Source organism: Tympanuchus pallidicinctus, unplaced genomic scaffold, assembly GCF_026119805.1.
Source record: "Tympanuchus pallidicinctus isolate F22 unplaced genomic scaffold, pur_lepc_1.0 scaffold5, whole genome shotgun sequence".
In the NCBI taxonomy this organism is placed as follows: Eukaryota; Metazoa; Chordata; class Aves; order Galliformes; family Phasianidae; genus Tympanuchus; species Tympanuchus pallidicinctus.
Window position 1 is genome coordinate 38,806,612 of NW_026294769.1, and position 27,984 is coordinate 38,834,595.

The 27,984-nt window shown below is 39.7% G+C and overlaps 1 protein-coding gene across 5 annotated transcripts; it reads right to left on the reverse strand.

Annotated features, from left to right (window-relative positions):
- Window positions 1-61: 61 nt before the first annotated feature.
- LOC128090708 (transmembrane protein 68) lies at window positions 62-27,980 on the reverse strand. 5 transcript variants are annotated; one of them, XR_008211065.1, is made up of 9 exons: window positions 27,716-27,977; window positions 24,007-24,342; window positions 21,513-21,677; window positions 17,756-17,949; window positions 15,602-15,662; window positions 13,864-14,003; window positions 12,051-12,165; window positions 5,346-5,683; window positions 62-2,373 (listed from the first exon to the last, which is right to left on the reverse strand). XR_008211065.1 is itself a non-coding variant. In XM_052703197.1 (8 exons), the coding sequence occupies exons 2-7, from the start codon at window positions 24,329-24,331 to the stop codon at window positions 12,061-12,063; spliced, it is 990 nt and encodes a 329-aa protein (XP_052559157.1). In that variant the 5' UTR covers window positions 24,332-24,342; window positions 27,716-27,976; the 3' UTR covers window positions 62-2,373; window positions 12,051-12,060. The 5 variants fall into 5 exon arrangements, 4 of the variants coding, with proteins under 4 accessions (XP_052559157.1, XP_052559160.1, XP_052559159.1 ...); XM_052703197.1 differs by lacking the exon at window positions 5,346-5,683 and having other exon boundaries at window positions 27,716-27,976; XM_052703199.1 differs by lacking the exons at window positions 62-2,373; window positions 5,346-5,683 and adding an exon at window positions 9,915-11,636.
- Window positions 27,981-27,984: the final 4 nt, after the last annotated feature.

Consider the following 27,984-nt stretch of genomic DNA (forward strand, 5'->3'; position numbering starts at 1 on the left):
TGGGATAAAAGAATTGAATTGACATATTTTTTAGGCAAATTATTGACCACTGATGCAAAAGCCTTCTTCAGGATGCTTTTAATGTAAGTTTGTGACATGTAAGAAGCAAAGCAGTTTCTTTTTAAGCTAAACAATGATAACAGACAGTTTAAATAGATTCTTAACAAAGGAAAGAAGTGGAGAAGTTTTTATAGGCTGCTTGAACAGTGCTTATTCAGAGCAGTTCTCACCTCTCTTTACTTTAAAAAAAAAAACAAAACAAAACAAAACAGAGAGAGAGAGGTTGAGAAATGGCTACGGTTCCTGTAAAAAAAACTTGCTGATGAACTAAATATAGAGACTTGGTAATAAAAGCCCCAAGTGCCTTGGCAAAATTATCCAAGTATGTTTTTTCTCCTACTTATTTCATATGTAGTTAACACTACATTCACTCAGTTAACTTAGCTCATAAAGTACGCAGAGACCCATTTGTATGGAAGGGAGCTGTATCTTCCTACCACCACAATGGGAATCTTGGATAGGCCGACCAGAGATGGACAGTTCTTTTCCTTTGTACTGCAGTTATAAGACACATCTTTTCACTAAATTCTGTGCTATAGAAATGAGACAGGAAAGTAGGAAAGTGCTATTCTGTATAGTCTGTTTGCTGTGGCAGCACTTCGGACCTGTGGTCAGGCACACCAGCTCATGCATATTGTATTCATTCTTAAGCACTCAGTTTTTCCCACTTGGAAAGATTTCTCATTCATAGAAAGCCATATACAAAGCTGAAGACTTTTCCTACTGGGTCTTCCAGCAATCAAGCCATTTCTTTTCAGTCAGGTTCTAATTAAGTGCTGTGAGCATAAGCTGTACTGCCCTGAGCACACCAATAAGCACAGTAAGTGTTACCAACCATTGTGTTACTGCCATATGTGCATTGTTAACCAAGCAGATAGCTCAGAGACAGCAATTCAAGAATAAAGTCTCAAAACATGGAATGATAAGCTTATGTACTCTATTATATAAATAAGGAAACTGAGCAAATGGATTATTACTGATATGTGGACTCCTGTGATTCTTCTCCAAGCAATCTCAAAGTTTTAAGCAAGTTAACCTTATACTGATTTTAAATTTTTGGTATCTCTATAGTTAGTACAGATTTGGAACTTGATCAATTCCACTGCTGCACAAAAAAAAAAAAAAAAAAAAAAAAAGTCTCAATAAATTAAGGTGAAAGTTGTCTGAGCATAGGCCTGGTGCCAGAAGCATCTGCCTTTCCTGTTGGTCGTCTCCATCTATTTCTGATTTAGATTGTCATTGAGGCTCTGGGCTTACAACATGCACAGCATGGATGCTTGTTTCCACCTGCAGTCAGCAACAAAAAGTCACTGGCAATGATGTCTGTGGGGAATGAGTGGTTCAGCTGGAGCTTGCTCTGGCATCATTCTGGAGGGTGGTCAGGGCTTGCAGTTCCAGCACTCTCAGATAGGACCCAGCAATGCTCAGCAGTTTTGAAAAATGCAGCCCTTGTTTTTCAGACTGAATACTCACAGTGTCTCTATGTTCAGATCAGAGGCTGCTTTTGGAAAAATAGGTTTTGACTGCCTCATCTGCCAGCTGCTTTTTCCCAAGGAGACAACTCACATCGACTTGTAAAAGGTGTTGTTGTGAGTGATGAGCTAATTCTGAAACATGCTCTGAAGCAAATTCTACCAAATAAGTAGTTCTGCTGTTCCCTTGATATCAGAAGCTGCCTAGAACACAGCATTGATTTTCTCACTTTGCAGCACACCAGCTATTTCACAACTCACAGTCACATGAGAGTAACACGGAACATCTGGAGGCTCCTTCAGATGGAGTGGGCAGCATTATGCAAAGCACACTTTCATTATTGCACATTTGTTCCTCCCCATCTTTCTTTTCTCTCAGATGATTTTGTAACTTTTCCAAGAACTTCCCTTTAAGGCTTTCTCTTTTTGTTTGTTTGTTTGTTCATTTACTTTAAAGGCCTGTTTGGTATTTGTTTTTGTGCTTTCCTTTGGGAATCTACTTTTGCTTGGGGCTGTGCTTGCCATCTGTTACATCTGAGTCTTCATTTCAAACGCTGTCACCTTCTCACAGCGATTTTGATTCCAGCCCTCCATGCCAGCGCAGAGTGGGAAAGAAGCTACGAGGTTACCTTGTGCCTATGTGGCATTTGGCCAGAGGTCTCGCGTCCTCAGGAGTGTCCTACCAACGTCCTGATAGCAGCAGGAAACTTGCCCACACATCAGTTCCTCTGGCTGGTCAGAGTGCTCTGCTAGGTATCCTGTGTCACCGTTTGCCTCCAGCTTCATCTTTTGTGCTGACATGCAAATTCTCGGACTTTGATATGGTCACTTGTCATCATATCTAAAAAAATGACATAAAACATAGCATTTAAAAATACATATGAAAAATGAGGAAATATCATGTGAGCAGTATGCACAGCACAATGTTTCATGAGCGTGTAAGGGAAAAACGAGGTTGAAGTTTAAGTTCAGTGTTGGGGTATGATGGAGGGGGAATGGGCTGGTTTGTTTCCTGTGAGAAGCTCTATTGCTCAACGAGGGGTTGCAGCTCTGCCCCAGCCAACAGCAGGCACCACAGTGCTGGCAATTTGCAATAAATGCGCCTTATGGTCCCGTCCTTCTTTAAAGTGACATGAATTCCTATGCGTGACTTGTAGCCAATTAGTCGAGTTTAGCCTCTAGGTTGGCTTTTGCTTTAATATCTGACCTACCAAATCTTTAAAGTTAGAGCTATCCAATTTCACTTACCTATTGTTAGCAGTTTTTTATGTTTGGACTCATCACCTTATCCCAGTCTATAGCTAATAGATTGTGCTGGGTGATGCATCTCCCAGGTTTCTTATCAGCACCCTAATGGGACAGGATTTCATTGAAGTGGTGCACTAATCTAGCATGTAAAGTAATTTATCTTGCCTTGCACCTCCATGAGGCTCTGTTACAGAAAGAATTACAAAGCAAAACTTCCATCTTTGGCTTCCCTGTAGGGATTATTACAATCAGACATCTTCCCAACATTTGCAATTGAATAAGAAATGTTCTTGGAAAGATCCAAAGAGTGCTGTCCAGATTTATTTTCAGAGCTCGGATGGACCTCTGACACACTGCCTCCTTTTCCTCTTCATCATGTTACGAGCTTAAAATGTGGGCTGGAAAGCAGGGAACCAAAAGGAAAGCTTCTGCTGCTGTCCCATCCAGCTACCCAATCACCTATGTGATGTCACCTGTGGCTACTGCCAACCTGAAAGTTTCTTGTGTCTCCTGCTGAGCACATGAGCATTGGTGATGGTCTTCATTCATTACTTGCCATTCAACCCAATGGAACTGTACAAAGGCATGTTGCACTGTGGGAATGTTTACCCATGATCTGAAGCAGTCCAAACCAGTGTGTGCCTTGGTTTACATGGTGAAATGGGCTGATGACCTGGTATGATACACCCCTCCCTGAGCTATGGCTGAGAAGTCACTGCAATGTATTTCCAGTCTGGTATGACATTCCCCAGCAGAGCATACAAGAGGGACATGAGAAAGTTGAACTTTAACTTATTTTAATATTGTTGAGAATACAGATCTCACAAAACCTCTTCTTTAATTAACTTTTTTTGCATAGATAATTCGTTTCACCAGCATTCTATGCCACAGGATGCTTCTTCCTGTGCACAGAGATAATGTGCTCTCTTTCTCTTTCTGCCTGAAGCAGAATTGAAGTAGGAAGGGAAGTGTTCAGTAGCACTTTTATCCTTCAGAGTACTTTTTTCTTCTGTGCACACATGCAACATATTTTGAGATCATAGCTCTCCTATTTCCTAAGGGATGAAGAAGAAAAAACAGGGCAGCCTTAGAGAAAAACAAAAAATCTTGGAAGAACATAAAAGCCTTGTGTTCATTACAGCTTGCCTTGAAGAACTCATCTGACATTTCTCTGAAACCTGAGTTATCAGAAGCAATAATTTGCTCTGCATTATCTGCTATCTCAATTCAAAAGCAGTTCTAAGGAGGTGCCATTTGAATTCACACAGGAAGCCAGATCTCTTGATAGATGATTTACTTGTTTACTTTACCAGGCACCTGGTGCAGTAAGAAGAAAGAGATAAGCTTCTGATTTCAAGATCTCTTTGTTATATCTCTTACAATTGCCTGAGTTAGGGACAAATACACAAAGACATGGTGCCCAGAAGTGAAGTTGCAAGCATCCAGGTCCGGTCACGCAGAAGGAGAAGGAAGAGCCAGAGAGGAGACGCACAGCCTGGCATGATGGGGAAGTGAGAAATGGAGCTGGACACCACCAGCTGCTGCCCATGCATAGAGAGGTATGTGTGCTGTCTCTTGGTTCTTTACAGGCTCCAAATGTCCAGATTTAAGTTATTCTGCAGCAAAGGCTCCTCCCATGCTGGCTTTTTCAATCCATATCAAGCTGTGTGAATAACTTGCTCTCTATGTGCCACTTCACATCACTGCTGTTCTAACTGGTATGCAGCCCCAACTGGAGCTTCTTCTGCGCCTTGTCAGGATGCAAACACAGAATTTGGTATTAAAGCCCAGAGAAGCTCAACTGAAATATTCAGAGGAATAACCTCTGCTTCAGCAGTGTGGTTTTCCATTCACGCCAAGGCAACAACGCTTTTAAACTCTCATGCCCTCATTGTTTCTGACATCAGAAACACTGGCTGCAAACTTTCAGCCAATATGCCTGAGGGAAAAATAAAAGTCAAAAAAAAAAAGGCAAAATGTTCACACTGTAAACTTCCCCGTGCAAAGATCCTTCCTGTGTTTGTCCTTAGATGCCTGCAAAGGCAATGCAGTACTGGATTTTATTCCATGCTAGCAGTTATTGCATCTGTATTGGGAAGTCTGAAACAAGCATCCAGAAAGCAAAGGTCTTTGCAGATCGGGAGTATAAAACATGTTGGGTTGTTTTTGTTTTTGTTTTTTCCATCTTAAAAACAGGAACAACTGCAATATCTGAGCAACACTGAGCTATCTTGCATTTTACAGCTTTTCAAACTTAAGAATTATTGCTGAATATTAATCCATTTCAGTGCCGGGGGCAGCAGAAATTGGTGAGGAGCAACACTGTTTGCTAAGCAAAGGAGCAAATTGCAAGGACAAAAATGAAAGGACAAAAAGCAAAGACTCAAAACTCAGCCCTGTGTGGGATCAAGTTTTCATTTTTTATGGGGTCTTGTAAGGCCAGTGAATTGTTGGCAGTAATCATCTTTCAGCTTTTTCCACTTCAAGAAAAGGTAAATCCAGCACATGCACAGAGCAGTATGGGTTCTCAGAAAGAGAAACTTTGATAGCCAGCATATGAATTACCTGGGAATAGTCATGTTTTCTTCATTTGATTTATTTACTTCAACGAGCTGCCACCACCTGCTGAATCTCTTTACATTGATTTCACTCCACCCCAGCAGCAGGGCATTTACAATGGGATGAATCACTTCCACCTTCTCTTGATGCAGCCTACTGATGTATAGCCAAATGTCTTTTACTCTCCTCAGTTGCAAAATAGGAGCTGTTCCCAGTAATTTATTATCAAATCTGATTGAATTGGAGGTAGCACATCCTCATCTTGTCACAAAAAGGTTGATACTACAGGTTTGTATGTTTTCCTTCTTCATGTCTCCTCTGTCATCTCTTGCTTGGCACACTGCCTGGAAAGCACGAGCGACTGGTGAAACAGGACAGCTTGCCAAGGAGACAAAACTCCTTCTGAAGAACAACCCCAAAAAGAGTATTGGTCTTTTTAAAGTGATCCCCCTTTTCTCTGGGTGAAATTGGTAGCTCACAATCCCTCATATATGAGTATGTGTGTTTCCCCCATTGTCAAACCTGCTGTTCCTTTGTGTGTTACTCTGGAGCTCAGAATAATCAGTATTGCAAATGTTTGTTGAAGTGGCAATGCTCCTTTCAGTCCTGAGCATTCCAGGCTTTATTTGTCTGAATGTGAGCATGCTGCTAATGTGGATGCTGTACATTTTAGACATTGGAAATGGGGCCCAAATCCTCCAGAGGTATAACTTCCAGCTGATAAAAAAAAAAAAAAAAACAAAAAATGTTCCTATACAGTCAGCTCCTACACTGTAGGTAATCTGTATGAACATCTGAAACTTGGGCTCTAGGAACCACCTATTTGTTTGCTGTCATGGTACACCCCATGTTTTGCTGTCTGATTTAAGAGAAGTTCTATTAGAAATCAGCACATCTACAGAAACTACTTAGTCCACAGACTGATAAAAAATGATTAAGCAGAATAATGACAAAGCAAGTATGAAAGATATCATCTTGACATTCTCAAAGCAGCAGGTAGATAGAATAATAATGGCCTGCTGTTCCTCTTGCAATAGCAGCTGAAGTAAGTTCCAGGTTCCTGTTTACACAGAAGAAATGGGATCATGCACACACATAGACATGGTGCTGAGTAAGTAATAAGATTAGCTAGTATCTGGTCCTGTAGCCATTAATGGTCAGAAGAAGTTAAGAAGCAAGAAACAAACAAAAAAAAAAAACAACAACAAAAAACAAAAGAAATTTTTTAAAAAGAGAGAGATTAATGCACCCTGTTGGCTGAGATTTTCTGTCTGCCTTTTTAGGTCATCTCTCTACTCCCACTGCTCTGTTACATGTGTTGCTGCACACTGGTAGGTGCTTAGCTGCCTACACGCTGAGTTCTCTGTACCTCTCAGCAGACAGCAACAAAAGCAAATTTCCAATGGTTTGCCAAACCATACATCCGTAACACAAGGAAAGCTCTGCAGAGCAAAAGTAATTTAGAGGCACCAGGCACAGAGTAACACCATAGCAAGCTGAAAACTGGTGAGATCAGCACAACGTCAGGTCTATACACAACCCAAATGTTCCACCAGAAGGGCTGAATAACTTGCACAGTGTTAAGAGCTCTGCCAGTTCATCTATCATAGCTGCAATGTGGAAACCTTATCATCTTCCAAAAATGGTATTGTGGATACCATACGTATAACACAAAGTACCAGAGGCTCTTTTATATAAAGCTTTTTTAATTGCCAGAAGGTTTCCCTTGTAGGGTTTGCTCTCAGGAGAATCATTAAGTGTGGTGGTAAGATGTGCACAAAGACTGGAATTTGACTGAATCAGCTCCCCAGCCGTAATTTCTAGTGTCTGTTAAGCCATACCTGAGGAAGATAGCTGAGGATACCTGAGCCACTGAACACTACTGGTGGAGAGAGAAATTTGGTAGGAAGCATGCTTGATAGCTGGATTTCAGTGAGCTACAGCTACCCTTGATGTCCTATTGCCAGATGAGTAAGCCTACTATGGGACTGACTACTAGCTATCTTCCACTATAGTTTATTGGTTTTTTAGCATGCTCCCAACAGGCCCTCAGGGCTGTTGAACACTTCTCCTGAGAATACTTCATCCAAAAGCTCCCCATGATTGCTCAACTCAGATGGCACGTTTAGCCTTGGAAACACGAGAGCTGCCAGCAGCAGGTCTTTGCAAGGATTAAAAAGGGCAAGGCAGTTTTATTTCTATGAAATCTGACTCAAGATTGTCCAGAATTAGCATTCCAGATTTAGTTCGGGGTCAGGGTGTGATTGTTTCACTTGTGGGTCGTTTCATATTTTTTATTACTGCCTTCAGAGACTGGGCCAAATTACAAGACACTTCTTCTCTCAAGTTCTCACAAAGCAAAATCAGCATGCCAAAAAGTTTGTCTGGAATGTGAAAATCTGCAGCCAAAAGAAGAAAAAAGCAGCCAAGCAAGCCTTTGACTGCTGTGCTAGCTAGCTTAGAAAATTAATCCAGTCTACAATAGACAATAGAAAACTAATCCATTTCAGAAGGGACAGAGCACTTCCAAATTTTGGTTGATCCATTAGAAAAGTAGTTTTCATACTCTAAGGAAATCTGGCCATTAAAGAAACACCCAGAGAGCTGGCAGTTCAATCACAAAAGTTGCAACAGAAGCTCAGCAACACCTCTAGGTATCTTTGGTAGACTTCAAATAGATCAAAAAGAGAACTAACAAATGCCTATTGGGTTTTATATTTTTGTTCCTGTGTAAGTAGCAACCAAAGGAAGTCTGGAGCTACTCTGAGCATGGCAAAGACTCAACACCTGAAACCAATATTAGCAAAAAAACCCGAAAAACTCATTCTAGGATACATGAAGAACAGGGGTATCTGCAACAGGACTCAATTCTGTTTACTGTGTGTGTCAGACAGAAATACCTGAGTGAAATTAAATGGTCTTGTTTAGATGTGGTGACTATAACACAAGGCCTGATAGAATAGGTTCTGCTCTATAGCAGCTGATTCAGCTTCATAGAAGGGGAGAAAAATACTGCCTTCATCTTGTGTGTGCAGCCTGATGTTAATTCCAAATGGCATCCCAACTACATGAAATGTTTCACACACACAAGGGTGACAAAGTATAGAAAAGTCTGTTTAAAAACAAATGCATCCTACAATCTGGAAGCCTATTGCATGTTTTAAGTGATCAATTTTCCAACATGGGGAGATCACTACAACAATTTAAAGAGGTTTTAGGAAGGAGCATGTGACATGAACTGAATGGATGCAGTGACCAAAAGTCAAGATCCTAGTAGTCTGTGCACAATAAAACTGTTCAATAAAAGCAGGCAAGCAAATATTGCAAATAACCCACAATGAGAAGAGTAATTTGCTTTGAGACCATTCATTGTTTGAGTTAAAAGAAAATAATGAAAAAAGTGCTAGCATCACTGATCTGTATGGTTGAAGACCTTTGTAGACACAAAGTCAACAGAACTGAGAAGATAAGTGACATCAGACAGCCTCATGAAGTTATAGCAGAAATGTTTTGGAGATTACCTTTCTTACTACATGTTTTCCACAGTAATGCTCATACAGCAATTCCATGCACAATTACTTTTGATACTTTTCTTTTTGTGCAAAAATAATATAAAAAAAGCCAAGTTAGTGTTTATGACAGATTTAATAGGGATTAAACACTGCAGAGCTGATTGAAGTGTCACCATAGTTGTATCTTTCTCTTCAGAGTGTAACATAGTGGTACTGGATTTGGTGGACAAGTATACGAGATGAACCACACAATTGTGTTGACAACGCTGATTAAGTGCTCTAGTTTGTATTATGTATAATGATTAATTTCATAAGAAAGCATCCTAATAATAGATGTTCAGGCTGAGCTCTGCTATTGCACAACAGGACAGTAAACTGGCTGGTAGGAGGCTTGTTATCTTGCTGAGAAATAATGACAAATACCTATCAGTACTGTAGTCGTTCCACCTCTACTCCCAAACAATCTCTTAAAAAGGTGCATCCTGGTTGTGCTGTTTCCACAGAGAAACCTGGAAAGTCTTCAGCCTATCCAAAGGCTAATCAGGTAATTAGTGCTCCAGAATAACACTTTGAAAATTTCTTTTAAATAATTCTGCCTAACACATAGTAAACTAAATCAGCTAAGAGGACTCTAATCTTATTTGTACAAGTCTCCAGATCTGCCCCCCTTTTTCAATGAAAAATCATTGATAATCATTTAAACACTCAATATGTACAAACAAATCTTATTCGTCAGTATTTATGACTTACTTTCTATCACAGGATCATAAATATAACCACAGTGGTATTGCAGTGCCTCGTAAGGCCTCCTGCAGAACTGAATACAACTATTAGAACTCAGACCTTATTCCCCACATGATTTTTGTCCCATTTTCCACTGTTGTCCAAGTTACTTTTTTCTTTAATACATTCCTTCGTGGGCTTGGATTCTACCACCCCTTATTCAGATACTAGATGGGAACAGCTTTCCAAGGATATTACACACACCTCAAAACCACTAAAGGTTCAACAGCGCAGGCCATGAATAATTTTGTTTAGTTCAAACACAACATGAAACCTCAGAGCCTGTTCCAACTGTCAATTTTATTTGAAAGGTGTCTTCTATACAATTTTATATATAGAAATAAATATGAAAGACCTATACAAATATGAACACTTAAAGAGTACCAATACTGTCCTTCATTTGTTATACTCATCTTAAAGGGACAAAAATTGCATCAAACATCCAACATTTAGCAAAACAAATTTTTACAAGGTCTCTGATCACAAAAGGCACATTCATTCATACTGGAATCTTTTTGTCTGAGTTTTCTTTTACATACACACAACCTCAATGTTTAGTTTTGTTCAGCTGCCTTTGAGAATTTCACAACATAGAAGAACATTTTCCTCAAGACAGACATTAAAAATAAAGTCATACCTATGTTTCACTCCAATGCAGTGTCTCGGCATTATCAGTTTTAATGATGCACAGTGTTAACACTATGTTTTTAAAATAAATTCTTCTAAAACTGAAGGATTATCTTGCCTTTAAATAAAATCTAAACCATTTTCAGAGCTTCAGAATGGGCATTTGCTTCAATATAACACAATTCTTACCCAAGCTTCAAAAAACTTAATTCAGCACCAACAGAAGGCTTTTGGTATTAAGTAACATTATAAAACAAGTAATCTTTGGGGGTTTTTCAAGTCATAGACTCTAAGAATATCACTGCATACTGTGATATTATTCTAATGTAGGCGATCATCCACATGCAGTTATATAATCCCACTGTTGTTCAGTTCAAGGAGAGTAAACCAGAGCATGTGCTCAAGTGTTTAGGGGAATTGATACTAATTTGAATACAACTACTTATTTTTTTTTCTTTTTTTTTGAAGTTGGGTTTCTTGTTCATTTGTTTTGTTTTGTTTTTTAAGAAAAAAAGTCAAAACCCAACACTATTGAAACAAGACCACAATATAAAAGAAAAACCTTTTTTGACTTTCTTTAAGGAATTTGTCCGCATCCCAAAAATAAAGCATTCTCAGTTACTAGTTTAAGGACTGTAGATCATGCTTGCTGCCAATCAGAGGAAACATTTCAGACATTTTCTATCTTGACAGTAAAAATGTAGGTTTTAGTTCAAGAAAAAAAAAAAAAAAAAAGTAATTTACTATAAGCCCAATTCTAGAACTCCTTCCTGTTCATTCAATTATTTTTACCTAATCAAAGTATACAGTTTCCCTCTCAAGTCTGATTGTTTCAAACTGTTTGAAAATATGGAGGTTTAACAGTTAACATATATACTATATTATCTATATATGTGCACCTTGTCCTTCAAAGAATTATCTCTTTTTAAAGGAGCATTGTATTCATTCTTAGTTTCCTTTACAATAAAGCATTCTGAGCTTGTGTTACCAAATACTCATCTCATTTCCATTTCTTAAAGTGTAAGTGCTTGGTTCATTTGTTCAAAGGACAACCTGCAGATTTAGAATCACTGAGTATTCAGTCAGTGACAGCACTACAGGTGAGGGTAAATATCCATTATGGATCAGCTTGAAACAGTAGCCAAGCTGCAGGGTGGTGATTCCCTCTACACACCAGAGTGGTTTCTGTAACAAGTCTGCTTTGTTCACTGCAGTTCTTTTACTCTCTACTCATGCAAATACTTTCTGAGCAAACCCAGTAAAATGAAACATTTTCCACCTCAGGTTTTACAGGTATAGCTAGTGGTTCTGCAGGCCACTAAAAGTTAACTGCTTCCATCAGCAACAGATTTTTCAGCAGCATGGAAGTAACAACCTGAAGAAAGATGTTACTGATGAAAATAGCTGCAGTTAACCTAGCCTACATAAGCTAGTTGCAGTGGTAATGATTAAAACAGTGAGACTTCAGCTCTATAGTGGATCTAACATCCAGGTTAAGTAGCAACTATGGGACTGGGGCGAGGGGAGTGAAAAGAAATAGAAGGAAAAAGAAAGACAAGAGAATGAACATATAAAGACGTGCAGCGTCATTTTTGCATAAACATTTTCAATGAAGGAATGCACTTGTCAAAAGTTAAGTTTACCTCATCAGGGATTACTTAAAGTTTGTGCTTTCCAAGCCTGACACTGGACAGGGGAAAAGTGTCTCATCTTAAAATACACAACAGCATCATTAGGACAGTATCTATTAATACGACTTTAAGAATATCATAACTAAATAGTAGCTTACTCAGAAGACCTTAGTCTTCTTTCTGTCGTGTTTGAAATCGTTCCATTAAAGCCCTCAGTATATTTCCTGGTATTTTCTGATGTTTGGCTATTAGAGCCTGGAGTGCTGCTTTTGTCTGCAAGGAAAGAGAAAAGTTTGGGGTCATCTTTACGTTGCTCATGTGTTAACATAATTTCTAGGATCTTTTCATCTTTATATTGGAGATCTTCTGCAAGTAGACAACACTATTTTCAGTGTTATTTCAGCCCACATGATGTGTCTGTGGGATTATTGCTAGGAAACAAGCTAGAAAACAATTAGCTTTTATCTCTGGTAGCTGTGTTCACAAGCTCTATCAGTGATATGCAATAGTAAAATGATGTTGAAGTAAACTACCAAAGAGATCTAGATCTCTAATGCACGTCAGTATCTGTATACTGCTACAACCCTGAAACTACTGTCTATGCCCAGGTTTGCATCAGTAATACTCTTTCAGTATGTAGGAACTTTGCTTCTACACCAACTCAGAAGCAGCACTGGAAACACAACTGTGTCTTGGCTGCATGTAAGTCCCCTGAAGTAGCTGGTCCAGTAAAGTATGCTTAGATCACAGCTAAAATAGTGCATATCGGCAGTACTTTCACCCAGAAATGTTGCAGGCCAAGAAGTTAATAGCAGCCATTCTGTTACATAATAGCTCTGTGGGGAACACCAAAAAACAGAGCAATAAGTAAAAGTTAGGGTGAGGTAACAGTAACTTTCCTGTTCTGCCTACAGGAGCACAGACTGTTAAACTCTTAAGGCCAGAGACAGAACAGTGACCTACTTGCTTTGGAAAACCAGCATTCAACAAGGAGAAAAGTGATCCTTGGTACAGGTTCAAAAGTAAAGCATGGCAGCAAGTGATTCAAACACCTTCCTTCTGCAACCAGCACTTCTCTAAGAGGCTCTGTCCGACTGAACTCCCAAAGGATGCACTCAGTTCTCCACAAACAAGGCAATGCAGACATTTCAAGATTTCATATTGCAGAGATCTAATCAGAGGATAAGCAAGTGATGACAGACAACTGAATCGATACTTGCAATTCAGTAAGAAAATCCCTTTCTCTTGGGTAAAGTTTTCAGAATGAAACAAATGACCCTCTGTGAAGCTTTCAAATACAGCTGTTTTGGCCGCCTCAGTCTGACTGCTCCATACCCACACTTACCTGACTTGTATCTCTGCACTGTGAAATCTGCTGATGAACATGAAGCTGAATGAATATGAGGACCTCACAATTAACAAACCACCTAAACTGAAGAAAGCGAACATTCTAAAACAAATTTCTTGCGAGAGAAGTTGGAGGAAACAGAAATCGAAATAGACTTTCAAAACCATGGAATTACATGGCTTTTATTGTTTTTTGGTTTTTTTTATGGAATATCAGTCTGTGGCCACAGATTTGCTATAGTTGAAAGACTTCGCTGGTAACTTTTTAAATGATCTAGAAACACTCTCCCTGGGTGAAGTGAACATATCGTGTTGTTTTTTTTTTAAACCACCCCAGGGTACTCTTAGGTGACTGAACTTCCTTAATTTCTAACGCAAGATGTTTCTTGAAGCAAATAGAGTACAGGATTGACATTAAAAGGCCAAGAACATTTGCAAGATGTAGTAATAAAAGACAGCATTGAAGAGGGGCACTGGAAGTTAAGCAAGTCCAAAGTTTAGCACAATTCTATCGACTTCAACTACCTCCACGGCAGAAATCATTACCCAGACAAGAATATTTTAGTGCTTTTGATCAGAATAGTCAATATTTAAAATATATATTTACATGTATATTTATCTTACCTTCGCAGTCAGTTCCTCAGCAGTTATATTTGGATCATATGGAATGGGTTCTCCAATAAACGTACGAAGCTTGACTGGAAACCAGCCATACATAGGAACTACTGGCAATCTAATACGTTCATACAGCTTCCTAAGTATTTCTAAGGTTAAAAAAAAAATAGGGAGGACGGGAGGGAAAAGAGAACAAAAGGAGTAGGGGAGAAATAAAGGGAAGGAAGGGGAAAAAGAGACTGAGATTACTCTGCAATTTTTTTTTTTCCCCATCATGTTTTAAAACTGAAACTGGCTTGTTGAGTAATCCAGCCCATGACCCAGAATCTTAAGCATGTCATCTAAAGTACTGTTCTACTCTTGGCTTTCATTTCCCAAAGGCTGCATTAACACTAACAAAAGACTTGCTTCCACACTCACATCTCCCCCAAAGAATAGCTGCAAAGAGGTCAAAGCAGAGGAAGACTCAGTAGCTCTATAAGGAAGTAGCTGGTTAGAGTAAAACACTACACAAAGAGGAAAAGAAAACAAACAGAAGAAAAACTGGTATTTCCATCAGCTTTATGAGGGTAGTTCTTCATCACGTCACTTCCTAAGCATCTATCCTAAACACTACCAGAACTGCATTCTTGTAAAATGGGTGCTAATTTTCCCTTATATTAAAAAGATAAGATCTTAGTGATTGAAATGTCAATTATTCTGTGTACAATCTCAAAAAAAAAAAAAAAAAAAAAAAAAAACTATTGAAATTAAAGTAGTGTCTCCAGCAATCAACAGAAGTAAATTCCTCTAGCACCCATGCTATAGAATAAAAGTAGCATCTATCTTTCTGGCTTAAGCCTCTTCCAGTTTGGAAAAATTATTCTGAAAACAGTAACAATGCTCTTAATTTTTGTAGAACATCATAAAGAATGTGTGACTCATTCTGCATGACTGTATTTGATGTCTGAGCTTTCTCCATCCAGTATTCAGCTTTTAATTAGAGAGAATGAGAAATGGAATTGTTTTGTCCTGCAGATCTTTGATGAAAATGATGATGGCATAATTTGAAACAGAACACGCAGTATGGAGGAGACTATTCAGGCTCTTCCTGATAGCAAGCTGGAAGACACACATAGACAAAATAGAATGGGGGCAAGGGAAGAGCTAGCACTGTCAGATCAGCAGAGAGGCAGACGTAATCATCCCAAAGGTGGGCTCTTCAGACATCTATATATACCCATCTATTAGTGTACAAGAATTCCCAAAAAGGATGAGGAAGGAGCAAGCAAACCCGAGTTGGTACGGAACTACAGACTTAGTGGTGCACTGTATAACAACTATGGATGAAATAGGTTTCAAACGTTACCAAGTTTAAGTGTAAGCACAGAGCTTTAAGAGCTTATTTAAAGGAAATGTCAACTGCAAACCGTTGCCTCTGAACAGCAGAAAACTTAAGAGTATGTCCAGCATTTATCAGCAGAGCAAAACAATATTTTAAACCTATCTGCCTTTTTCTGGCTACTTTTTTTCCTTTCTTCTACTTCTTTGGGAAAGCACATTGTCACATTGAGAGTGACTGAGATGAGCTAATACCACACTTAATGCTGACACTGAATCCTAGTCACGTCCCTGCATTGCATTAGCAAGTAAACCTCAAGATATAAGGCTTTGTCAATTCTCAAATCTATATGGGATTATTTCTACAAAGATAGGCTAAACACATATGGAAAAATAAACTACAAAAAATATATGTAAAATATCTTACTTATTCCTCCTAATGTCCTAATGCCTTCTCGAACATTTTGTGTAAACATAGGAATGATGGGCTAGGAGGGAAAAAACATATTAAGAATTTAATGAAGATAACACTATCTAGAAAACTGCTACCTCACTTAAACCCAACACACAAATTAATTTCAAGTGTTTGTCAGACAAGGACATACAGAGAGCAAAACAAGGATTCATTAAGTTCTTTTGCCACCTTCTGCCATGAAGTTTCAGCCTGGAGAACACAGCAAGGTTTCAGCATGTCCATATTCTTAAAGCAGTACAGGACTTCAGAACTTATGGAGTATTTAAGCCTCCTCTTGTCTAGAAGTACTTGCACATTTGTGAATCCAGTGGTTAGATGACTGCCTAATTTATAGTTACGCTTAAAGAACTCACAGGCCTGGGACCCTAAACTTGTCTGATTCATCTCTACTGCGCTGACTGTTGCTTTGCACATGATGTCTCATATTCTGTACAGGCTCATGATTCATTTCTGCTGATGAACATTTGGAACAGTGTCATTATTTCCAGATTTTATTACTGTTTTTGAACTTGCAAACAGCTGTCAAGAATTGCAAGAACGAGGTGACGAGGGGAAGGTTATACTACACGTATTTTTTTTTTCCAACATCAATTTATAACAAATGATCAAAATGTAGAATGCTAAGATTTTCATGCATCCACATTCTTTTAAGCTTTTTTTAATAAAAACATACGGAAATGAGACTTTTCATACAGGCATCAAGATGTTTAAAAAAAAAAGTTTGTAAATAATCCAGTGCAGCTGTAGAGAATTAAAAAAGTGCAGCTGCCTAAACCAAATGGTAATAAAATTCCTTATTCCAGAACCATCATCTTTAAAACATCTTACTTAGAAATTGGTTTAGATGACAATATTTCTGGTAAACAAACTGCTGAAATTAGACAATCTGAGGAAGTTGAAGATCCCAGTACTGATTTTCAGACATTTTTCTTTCCACGAATAGTTATACCCGTGATTAAAGGTGACTTAAAGTTCCTCTTCAATCTAAATACAGATTTTTATTTTTTTTTTTTCCTCATCAATTTCATTCTACCTCCAGTACTATTCTGCATCTCTATGAAGTGGGGGAAACTGAAGCTGCACGATCTTTATGAGTGCAGAAAGGAAACTGAGCGTACATTCAGTTAAATAACGATAAGCAGTCCAAGCATCGTTGAATTTGCTAGATTATGGTATGGAGTTTCGTATGCTGTTACAAAGCATTACAAAAATTCTGAATCTGTTGAAAGTATCCTGCTTAAAATGCGTTACATTCCCCCTGGTTAAAAGTGAAACCCATTTAAAAGTAGGTCTTAAAAATATTCTACTTGGGTATAAAATCCAGAGATTTAAGTAGTCTGTCTTTGGCAGTGTTTAAGCACAAAACCTGTGGAGTGATACCACTTTAAATGAGGTATTTGCAGACCTGCAGACATATGCATGTATCTTTCAAGTATAAATACAGAATGAGAGAGAATGAAAAGTATTATTGAAACAGCTGCAATTCAAATATATTATGTGTTTATGTGCACTCCATAGTTGGTCCCATACAAATAATCACGCCTAGTGATCATAGACAGTGCTTTATATGAAAAAGAACTGAAGAGGAAACAGTTCACACTAATAAGCAGCATCTTTTGTTGCTGCTGTATGCCCTAAAGATCCCTCACTAGCACAAAAATACCAATGCAGTACATAACACCAGTGCTTCTCGTATGAGTACAACAACAGCAGAGGCAGGTCTGCTGATTTACAGCCTATTTCAACAGTGGGAGAAATAGAAGTGCAATGTGTGGCTGCTTTCCAGTTATTCTGGTAAGAGGCTGAGCTGGAACAACCCCAACCAGGCAGGCATAAAACAAGTTCATAATCAAGAAACTGTCCTCGATTTCACCTCTTACTCTTTTAAACTCTGGATTTCTTAACCACAGTATTCTTAGATGACTCCAAAACATTCTTGTCAAATGGGACAAGCCATGAAATTTAGTTACAAAAGCAAGTAGACTGCATTCATGTCACTCAGCAGTCTAACACCAAATATTTGATAATCAAAACAGCTTCCCCTAGAAGAAAGAACCACAAGAAGCTAGCATTTTTTGGTTCTCTTCCATGATACTTCATACTTACCACTTTTGCATCAATGGCCACCTGGGCAAAGCCCTTTCGATTACCCCACATAATAGGATATGTTTCATCACTGAAGAGTGCTTCCCGAAGTCCACCTGGAGAAATAGCTAACAGATAGCCTTTCTTCAGAGCACTGACACATACTTCTTTTGGTCCATGCATAATGCCAAGTACCTCAATAAACGTTTTTAAACCTGCAGGGTAAAATCAACATTAATACAGAAAATGTTAATTCATACTACCATTGAGTACAAATTCCCAAGACAGAACACAGTGGCTAAAACTAGTCTAATAGCATAATATCCCAAATCAAAGATATTTCTAGAAGGACTGACACAAAGTTATGCTTGTAAATTTCAATTTAAGAAGTTGAAAATTTAGGTTTTCTGTCATGAAATCAGATGCTACCTCAAAATAAAATAAATAAATAAATAAATAAATCAGTAAAACACTGGAAGAAAAAAAAAAAGTCAAGTACTGTATGCCACATTCAGAGTTGTTTTCTGTGGTGTACCTTCTCTTTGCCCAAGCTTTACTTTTCAAGCAATGTGATGCACTCATAATAAAGTTCAATAAAAGAAAACATCAGCAAATTACGAGTTTTTTTGTTTTGTTTACTTTAGCACACAAGGAGCAGTCTGTGCACAAGGAGAATGATAAATGAAACATAGCTTTCTCTGTGTTCCAGATTGCTGCAGCTCAGTTTGTGAGCATCCAGGTGGCCTTTCACTACACAGAGGAACCTGGGGATCCTGAATTGCGCATATGCAATTAGATGAAGAGCTCACATTTACTGAAGTTTAAAACTGCAAAGTTACATAAACTCATATCTTAAATGTGAGATGTCATACTTACTCCACTCGTCAAGGAGCAACAGAACAGCAAAAATTGCTTACAGGTATCAGACAGACACGTTTGGACAAGTAGCTCAATTTAGGCAGCTAGTATAATGAAGAAAAGGTGTAAGAAAGAAACCAATTATGTTTATTTTAATGTATTTTAAACTTGTGCAGTATTTGTGCACACTGCATACTGAAATGGGAACTTCAGGTCACTGAGCAACATGAGAAAGATTACTTCTCTTTCTTGAAGTTTCCCACAGAGCCCAAAATTAACTCAGTCAGCCACAAACAAAGGTACAGAACCGATCCAGCCAAGTTTAAATCTCAAAAACAGATCATCAGGTGTTTTTACCCTCAGTTTAACAATTAAGACTATGAATATTTATTATTATGAACACACATTTGTTATATAGAATCACAGAATCACAAGGTCGGAAGCAACCCCAAGATCATCTAGTCCAACTGTCCTCCCATTACCATTGCCACCACAAGCACTAACCCATCTCTCGCAGCTCCTCATCCAGACACCTCTTGAGCACTGCCAGGGATGGCAATTCCATCAGCTCCCTGGGCAGCCATTCCAGTGCCTGACCACTCTCTAAGAGAAATGGTTCTTCCTTATGTCTAATCTAAACCTCCTCTGGTACAACTTGCAGCCATTTCCCCAGGTCCTGTTTGTCGTCTGGGAGAAGAGGCCAAACTTCTCATCACAACCTCCCTTCAGGAAGTTACAGAGTGCAATGAGGTCTCCCCTGAGCCTCCTCTTCTCCAGACTGAACAATCCCAGCTCCCTCAGCTGCTCCACATAGGACTTGTGCTCCAGATCCCCCAGCAGTTTCGTTGCCCTTCTCCGGACACATCCCAGGGCCTCAATGTCTTTCTTATAGTGAGGGGCCCAAAACTCAACACAATATTCGAGGTACGGCCTCACCAGTGCTGAGTCCAGAGGAATGATTATGTATGCACACACACACCAAAGAAGAGTCCAAGATACTGCATGGGGTTGTTATGGTAAAAGTGCAACAAGACCAAGTGCTGGGTCCTGAACTTCATCCCATTGGCCTCAGCCCAGCTATCTAGCCTATCCAGATCCCCCTGAAGGGCCTTCCTATCCTCAGATATATACTTCCTCTCAACCCAGTGTCACATGCAAACTTACTGAGGGTGCACTCAATCCCATGTCATCAATATTGAACAGGACAGGCCCTAGTACCAACACCTGGGAACACCACTCACGACCACCTGTCAGCTGGATTTAACTCCAGTGTTCAACAGGAAATTCCAGGTATCTACAAGAGTTTTTTCTATTAGATTAAATTCCCTTACATAAGTTATCAAGCTGTATCTGTCAAGACTTAAGCTTCTTTGACCCCTTATAGGCCCATGCATCCCTCAAGAGGCACAGCAACATGCTACAAATACAATCCAGTTAATCACAGTTAAATTGGTACAAAAGTGCCTGATGAGGAGGAGGCAGTGAGACTCCATATTAACAACTGCAAACTGGCACATATGAGATTCAGGTTCATGGGGCAAGCTACTCCCTCACAGCTATTCATAGCATATTTATGAATATTAACAACAGAATGATCATTACATCGTCTAATCCAAGTATCCTTTCCCTCCATTTCTCTTAGATCAAGTCTAGCAAATTTTGGTTAATTAAAACATCTTCTGGAAAGGCATCCATTTTATCTGAAGCTTCAAGATCAGAAAGTCTAAGTACCAGTACAAAAGGATGGCCATCTTTTTGCTTTGATTCACAAAAGAAGCCCTATCTATCTAGGCTGCCAGCCACAGATTATTGTGCAGACTTCAAGACAATCCGAATCAATTACCTGGGCCCCTTGGGCTTATCCTCCCTGAACACCCTTCCAAGCTGTCCAACTGGACCAACCTATTCAGGGCCTCAGTCAGCAGTTTTGAATTTCCATCCCTAGAGATTTTCCCCAGCTACAGTTTAGGAACTGCAGCTTGCCTCTGTTTCCTATCATCCTATTTTTGATTACCTTAAAGAGTCGTCAGACCCCATCTTCTCTGCACATCACAGTTAAGTAATCAAAGACAGCAGTAATATCTTCCTCCACCATTATTTGTTATAGACCAAATAAATAGTGTGCGCTTCAGCCTCCAGACAATATCCCTGGGAAGTACAACTGGGAAGTACAAAACAGGACACAGTACCATTGGATGTGCTCTCACAGGTGCCAAATCAAGAGAAAGAATCACTCCTTTTAACCTGTTGGCTACACTCAGGCTGAAAAAGACCAGCACACAGTCGAGTTCACACTGTGCCTTTGCAACAGAGATGATCATGTTCACTTTGTTGTCCACTAGAATGCTGAAGTCCTTTCTGACAGTTACTTTCTACCCAGGCTCCCATCTGTCCTGCCACATGGGATTACTTCATCCAAAATTCAAAGCTTCATATTTGCTTTTGCTGAACTTCATGATGTTTCTACCAGTTCCTTTCTGGGAAGTCACTCTGAATACTAGTTCTAACCTCACAGTGTCAACTGAGAGTACACTCCAACTCACCTTTAATTAACAATCATGCCTAAATATTAATAGACATATTATGGAGTATTGGCTACTGAATAACATAGAGACAAGTCTTTCTCCCATTATCTCCTTCTCTTTGGTTCTGAACACTCTAAAGTTATTAAAAGTGTTGCCCAGATTGGAGTGCAAACCATCTCCGCAGTTGCAGGAGATGCCAGTTGCATAAACTTGTTCTTGTTTGATAAGAACACACTCTTTACTAAGAACAGTTGTTCCAACAGACTAACAATATTTGCCTGAAAGTTTGTTCTGTAAGCTTTGTACAATGAATTTTAATAACTTCAATCTTTAAAAAAAAAAAAAAAAAAGTTTAAAGAACTCTCAGACTGATGGTTTATACTGAAGTACATTACCTGGTAATCTAAAGACGAAATGATCCGCTACTACGTGGCAATATCTCTTCCTTCGTATAAGAAGTCTAGCCATGAAATAGAGATAGTCAACAGGACTAGCTCCATGATAAAACACAATAAGTGCTGGTCCTTCTGGAATATTTTCATCCCCATGAAGTTCATAACCTGTTAGAAGTTAAAGGCATAAAGGATATCAAAGTACGATACAATTCTATCCTACATAAACTAATTTGCATTAAGTTGGCAAGTTGAAACCAGTATCTACTGAGAAGTGTTAGAGCAAAGTGACTGCTAAAATGTCAAGAGCTGTCTTGCAGCATTTACTAAGTTGCTTTCACAGCTTCATGTTTACAAGCCTTATTTAAAGCTCTATTTAAAGAGAGAATGAAAACAACAGAACTAACAGCCTCGCTCTCTTCAACTATTGCATAATTTTATCTTATTTTTTCAGTTCACTGCCTTCAAGGCTGTAGTTCTCTGAATCAATCATTCAAGATAAATCAAAATAAGGACTGAATAGGAGTGTTGAAACACTACTGTGGCAAGCTGTTACCTATCTTTCAAAATCAAGTTCATTGCTGCAAGCAACTGTTAATGGCAGTTTAACATGACAACACCCATTTATGTGTCTTTTTTAATCCCAAGTTCTGAGACTCATCTTTGTTATCTCTCTCAGAGTTATACTTAGACTACTTTTCCATCACTAAGCACTAAAAGCTCTTGGGAGTTTATATGCTCAACTGAAACACACATGAACACATACAAGTGTTGAACTTACGTTTCTCATTTAGTTAACGCTGAAAAGAATATTCAGCTAGCACAAAACAATAAAATGGACCAGCTCAGAACACATTTATTTATACATTTAGTTTACACTGAACAGTTCTGTTACAGTATTGTTGCTCTTCTCTAAATCTCATTCCTTCTGAAGTAATCAGGTGTGAAAATCCTTCTCCCTGCCTCCCACCCCCTCCCCCCCCTTTTTAAACTTCTGTCTGTATTTTTGGCTTCTCTCCCACTGTTCTATTTTCAATGCCTATTACAGATATACATCTACCAACCATCTGTAGGCGACCACTAACTGTGCTCCATGCTATCTGAGCATAACCAGAGTAATAGCTGTGGCTAGCATTTGCATAATAAAATTACAGGTATCACATACAAGGTTGGGCTTTTGTTTGGGGTTTCCCCCCCCCACCCCACCTTCAGTGTTTTGAGATTTCAGGAAGAACTTCCTGAAATCTCAACATACTGATTAACCAAGTGGGAAAAAAAAATTAAAAAAATAAAAATAAAAATCACAGAGCATTTCATAATTTACTAAAAGAAGTAGAAGCAGTTGACAGGGCAGAAAGAAAAGTCATAATAGTAGATGAGGGACTGGATAAAAATCTTTTCTGTGAAATAAGAAGTCAGACCTTATAAAAGAGAAAAAGTTACTATGGATGAAAAAAGCCAAGGCCTTAAAAAAAAAAAAAATCGTATGAGAAAAGTAAATAGCTTTTCATTATGAAGTGAGAATTTTAAGCTCTTTGATGTAGCTGTTGATTTTGATCTAGTGTACTTTCTCAGATTCAAAAGCTAAATCTTAGTCTTACAAAGCCAATCTGATACAGCCGCTGCACCATCTGGTTATAAATGCCTTGACAACCCTCATCCCTTTGACTGGGGAACAAATAGAGATGATTTTCAAGATGGATTTGTTCTTTATGTAAATTGCTCTTAAACATCTCTTTCTCCTTTAGCTGCATCTAGAATGAACGGTTCTGAAAGAAGCTTATGATTTCCTTAGAAAGAAGCCAAATCATTTATTAAGTCTATCTTCAGAAAAGATATAGCAGCAGAGGGACAAGGAGCAGAGCCCTTAGTTTTGACGTTCTTCTACTAGAGAAAGTAGTTGTCAAAAATACATAGAAAGAAAATACAAAAAGTAGGCCTCTGTGAATTGACTTGAGAGCCCAAAAGTGTTGAAGTGGTAACTAGAGAGCAAACCGACACCAAGTGCCCCTTTCAGACAACATTTGGCACGATGTCAGTTACATGCAGTTAAATTACACAAACAAATGTAGAGATATTAGCTATTAGGGAACTGGTATTTAGCTCTCAGTGTTTACATATTCAATCTTTTTTTTTTTTTTTTTTGGCTTGCTTGCTAAATAATTCCTGAGACACAGGGAATGAAGTTTTAACGTAGCTGTCACTTGTGGAAAAAGAAAATCCAAGCGTAGTTATTAACAGTTAAAAAGATTATTTTTTTAAATTGCATTTATTTGGCTAAATGAAAGCAGTAGCAGCAAAGGAATAAAAGCATAAGACAAAACTGTACAACCAAAAGAGTCTCAATTCTTTCTTTTCTTTCCCAGGCCCACAAAGTTGAAGAACTACTGGCAGTCAATAAACAGCAATAGCAATTTAATTTAAACTGATAATCCTCACAGACAAAGCCATAAACCGAGAGTCAGCGCTTTTTAGAGAGAAATCAGATTTTGCTTACCATGCCATATTCTCCCATGTCCATCCCACAGGTTAGCCAACATTTCTTTTGCACCATACCAAACATCACCAGAACGTCCTCCATTCTTCCTCCTTTTATGAATATGAAGAAGGAGAAGGGAAGTGTTGAGGCAGAAGAAGAAGATAGCTATTGGAAGTATAAAAGCTATTGCAAGTGGAAAAAGCACCCATGAAAGGTAGACTCCATAACTCAGATAAGTTTCAGTGTGTTCTATACCAGTCCATTCTCCCAGTAAATAAGCCAGGAAGGTTAAGTAGGATGTAGGCACTGGTCCTTCAGTAGAGGATTCATTGCTCCCTATCATCTTCTGTTTATCTAAAAGAAAAGAAGAAACTGAATAAATCTTTAAAGAAAACAGACAATTTTTTTGTGTTTAATCACACAACAAACCTATCTGATTCATATACCATTTGCCACACAGGAATCAGTACAATCTCAAATTGAGTGCTACTAAAAAAGAAGACAAACAACAACACCAAACACTTCCACTAACAGCAGACATGACTCAGTAAGAGCGTGGCCACACTCATATAGAGACCTTCAAATGCACTTGTACGTGGACAGAGAGTGAAATACAAGTCCCACAGCACAATGCAGAGAGGCAGCATAAAGGAGGAAGAAGATGAATCAAAAAAAGTTCTCTAAAAGCATTAAGGTCTCTGGTTTAATTCTGTTTATGCATAAGAGCCTTCTTCTCCCATGGCAGTTTTTGAGATACATCTCTCTGGGCTGACATTCCATGGTTCTGGTTCTACTTTGTAATCACTTCATCTCACAAAGCCAAGACAAGCTGTATGCTTGGCTCTATCTTAGCTGGAGTTCCACAACAAAAGGAGTAACACCTTGGAACAAAAACAAAAAAAAAAACTTCTGAGCCTAGTAAAGTTTTGGTCAAAACCTGGAGTAACTGCTAATCAGGTCAAAGAAGAAAAGCATTTTGCAACTATAATGCAGACTTGTTAGAGAGATTAGAAACAATCACTTCTGAAAAAAAAACAAGTTTATTTTCATATTACAATGTGACATACAATGTACGACTGCAGAGTTCCTATGCACAGAGATATGTGTATCCTTCACTCCTTTGCTCTTGCTCTGTTTTGAAAGCACCAAGGGACTGATGAGAGATCATTTGACTAAATCTATCAGAATTTCAATATCAACAACTACAAAGAATCAGATCAATTTTCTTTCACATTAAAGAGATACAGAAGCAGAAATCATCTCATTTACTTCCCAATCTCATTTCCTTCACCTATTTTGATATAGCAAGGATGTTCCTTCTCCTTCCATTTTGAAATTTGCCTCTACCCACATTGCTTAAGAAAACTCCTTATTTAAGAAAAAATAATAATAAAAGGATTTGGCTCACACGATCCATGCCTGCTCCATCAACCCAGGCTTATACAGTTCTCATTCCAGTTGTCAGATATGAACTCCACAACCTGGCAGCAGCAAACACAGCCAAGTGCAAGAAATACAACTTGTGAGACCTAGCAGTACTGAAGAGTAAGATTCAATGCTGTGATGTTTGCCAGATTGTTATGGACTTCCCCCAGCATCCCACCTATTAGCTAGAAAACAATATGGAGAAATTAATTCTGCCACAGAAACACCTTTTTAAAACTCAGAGGTGATCATACATCTTGAAATATAATTCAAAGCTATGCATTCCTTCCTATTACTTTTAATCGTTTGCAGCTTTCTCCAAATACCAAGTCCTCATCGAGAAAGTTTGAAGTCCTGTCCACATATGCCAGCCTTGCAAAACATGACTTGGCTTTCTGCATGCAATGTTAGATGCAATACTTCAAACGCAATCGCTGCAGTTTTATAAGTTTGCTTGCAAATGTATGCACTAACTAGTAGCACAAATAAAAATCATTTGTTGCCAAACACGTAGGTAGTATCTATTGTACTTCTTTCCCTTAGGGACAGTGAATCCTACTCTGAAAGCCCTACTTCCTAATCATGAAAGGATCACAAAATCATTTAGATTGGAAAGAATCCCTGGCAGCGCTAACCCAACATTTGTCTGCCAGTGAGTTAGATTAGGTTGCTTAGAGTCATGTCCAGTCCAGTCTGTAACACCTTCACAGACAGAGATTCCTCCAGCCACCAATCCAGCACTTGATCACCCTCATAGTCAAAATGCTTTTCTTTATTCTAGTCAGAATTTCCCTTGCTGCAATTTGTACCTATTGCCTTGGCTGAAAAGCATCTAGCCCCCAAAATAACTATTCATTATGAAGAGCAGCAAGATCTCCCTTAAGTTCTGTAAGCTAAATGAAGGCAGCTCCCTCCACCTCTCCACAGACACCATCTGATGTGACACCCAGCACCGCTGCTGGCCCTTCTCTGGACCTCCTCCAGGCTGCCAGCCCCTTTCTAGCACAGTAGGGCTCTAAACTGGATGCGTGGTATTGTGAGTGATGAAAAGAGGCAGCAAACACTTTCCTGATCTAATGCCACAGCCTTGCTCACATAGCACAGCATGCGGACAGCCATCCCCCCTACTACTTGACTTAGCATTTAACAGACAAAGGTCTCCTCCCAGCTGTAAACTTGCTCTTCCCATAACAAGTCCAGCATATGTTCTGAGCTCCACAGGAATACTCTGTATCCAGCCTAAGCGTTATGTTATTGTTACACCTAACACTTTATCAGAGGTACTGGCCTGAAAAAGGGATGGTTGGCACCATCACATCGCTCAAAGAAGTACAGGCATGGCCATCATGAATAAAAGCCCAAGGTAGTTCTTATGCGCTACTAATAGAATCATTTTGGTCTGTCCCACTTTAGAACTGCCTAGAGTCAGCCCAGTTAAAATTACAAAATCAAGCAAGCTGCTTTCTTGAATCACCAGCGACATCCTCTGATTAGGTCCTCCTGGAAGCAAACAGCTCAACCTGCCGTCCTAGTCTGATGTGCTCTGACAGCTGTCACCGCCCAAATGCAAAAACGCAGTGGGATGCTGTACTACAAAGCCCCAACCTCTGCCAAATCAGCAGCAGAACCTTTCTGTAATACAATCATACCCTTAAAGGCCTTGTGTTAGCTGACATTCATAACAGGTTTCCTGCCAAGCAGTGTGAGCCAAACACCTAATTTCAGTGATAACTTCTTAATAGAGCTGCTTATGGATTCTCACTAGATGAGAGAGGCACATCTCCTCTGACCAACACTACAGCACATAGACTTATGCTTACAGACCAGGCTAACACGCGGTTCTTTCCATTGACTCCTAGGGTCTCACTCAGACAAGCCCCTATTAACGCTGCCTCCTGCCCCGCCAGCCACTCGCGGGGAGCATCTGCACCACAGCGAGCAAAGCCGCCGTAAAAAACAACAGCAGCAACATAAAAAGCCAGAAACGCTGCTAACGGCACCCGCGATCTAAAAGGACGCTGGAATTTAGCAGGGCTTTTTGTTCTTGCTTGGAAACACGAAGTGGCCTCGCTTCTCATGGCGGCGGCAGCCCCATCAGCGACTCCTTCAGCAGAGTCGGAGGAGGATCACGTTTTCTCCCAAAAGAAACTGCGGGAACCGCGCTCAGCAGCCAGAGCGACCACTTCTCGCCTGCCCGCCCAGCCGCTCCCAGCCCCCCTCGATGCACGGCGGCGGCTGGAGTTGCCCCGGGCCGCACCCTTCACACCACACGGCCAGACCCGGCCCCTCAACCGCCGCTCACCTTCCCCCAGCGGCCGCGGCTCCGGCTCCAACCCCCGGTCACTCTCGGGGCCCGCTTTTACTCCTTCGCCCACCGCCTCCGCGGAGGCCGGATGCCCGCTGGGCAGCCAGGCTGGGGCGGCTCCCCGCGGGGCGGAGACGGGAGGGGCACCGCGCCCCCGGCGGGAGCGGGGGCGAGGAGATAACGAAGGCGGCGGGAGGCGAAAAGGGAGGAACTCCGCGCCGCCGGGGAGGCGGGAGCCGCCCGGACCGCTGTCCGGCTGCAACACG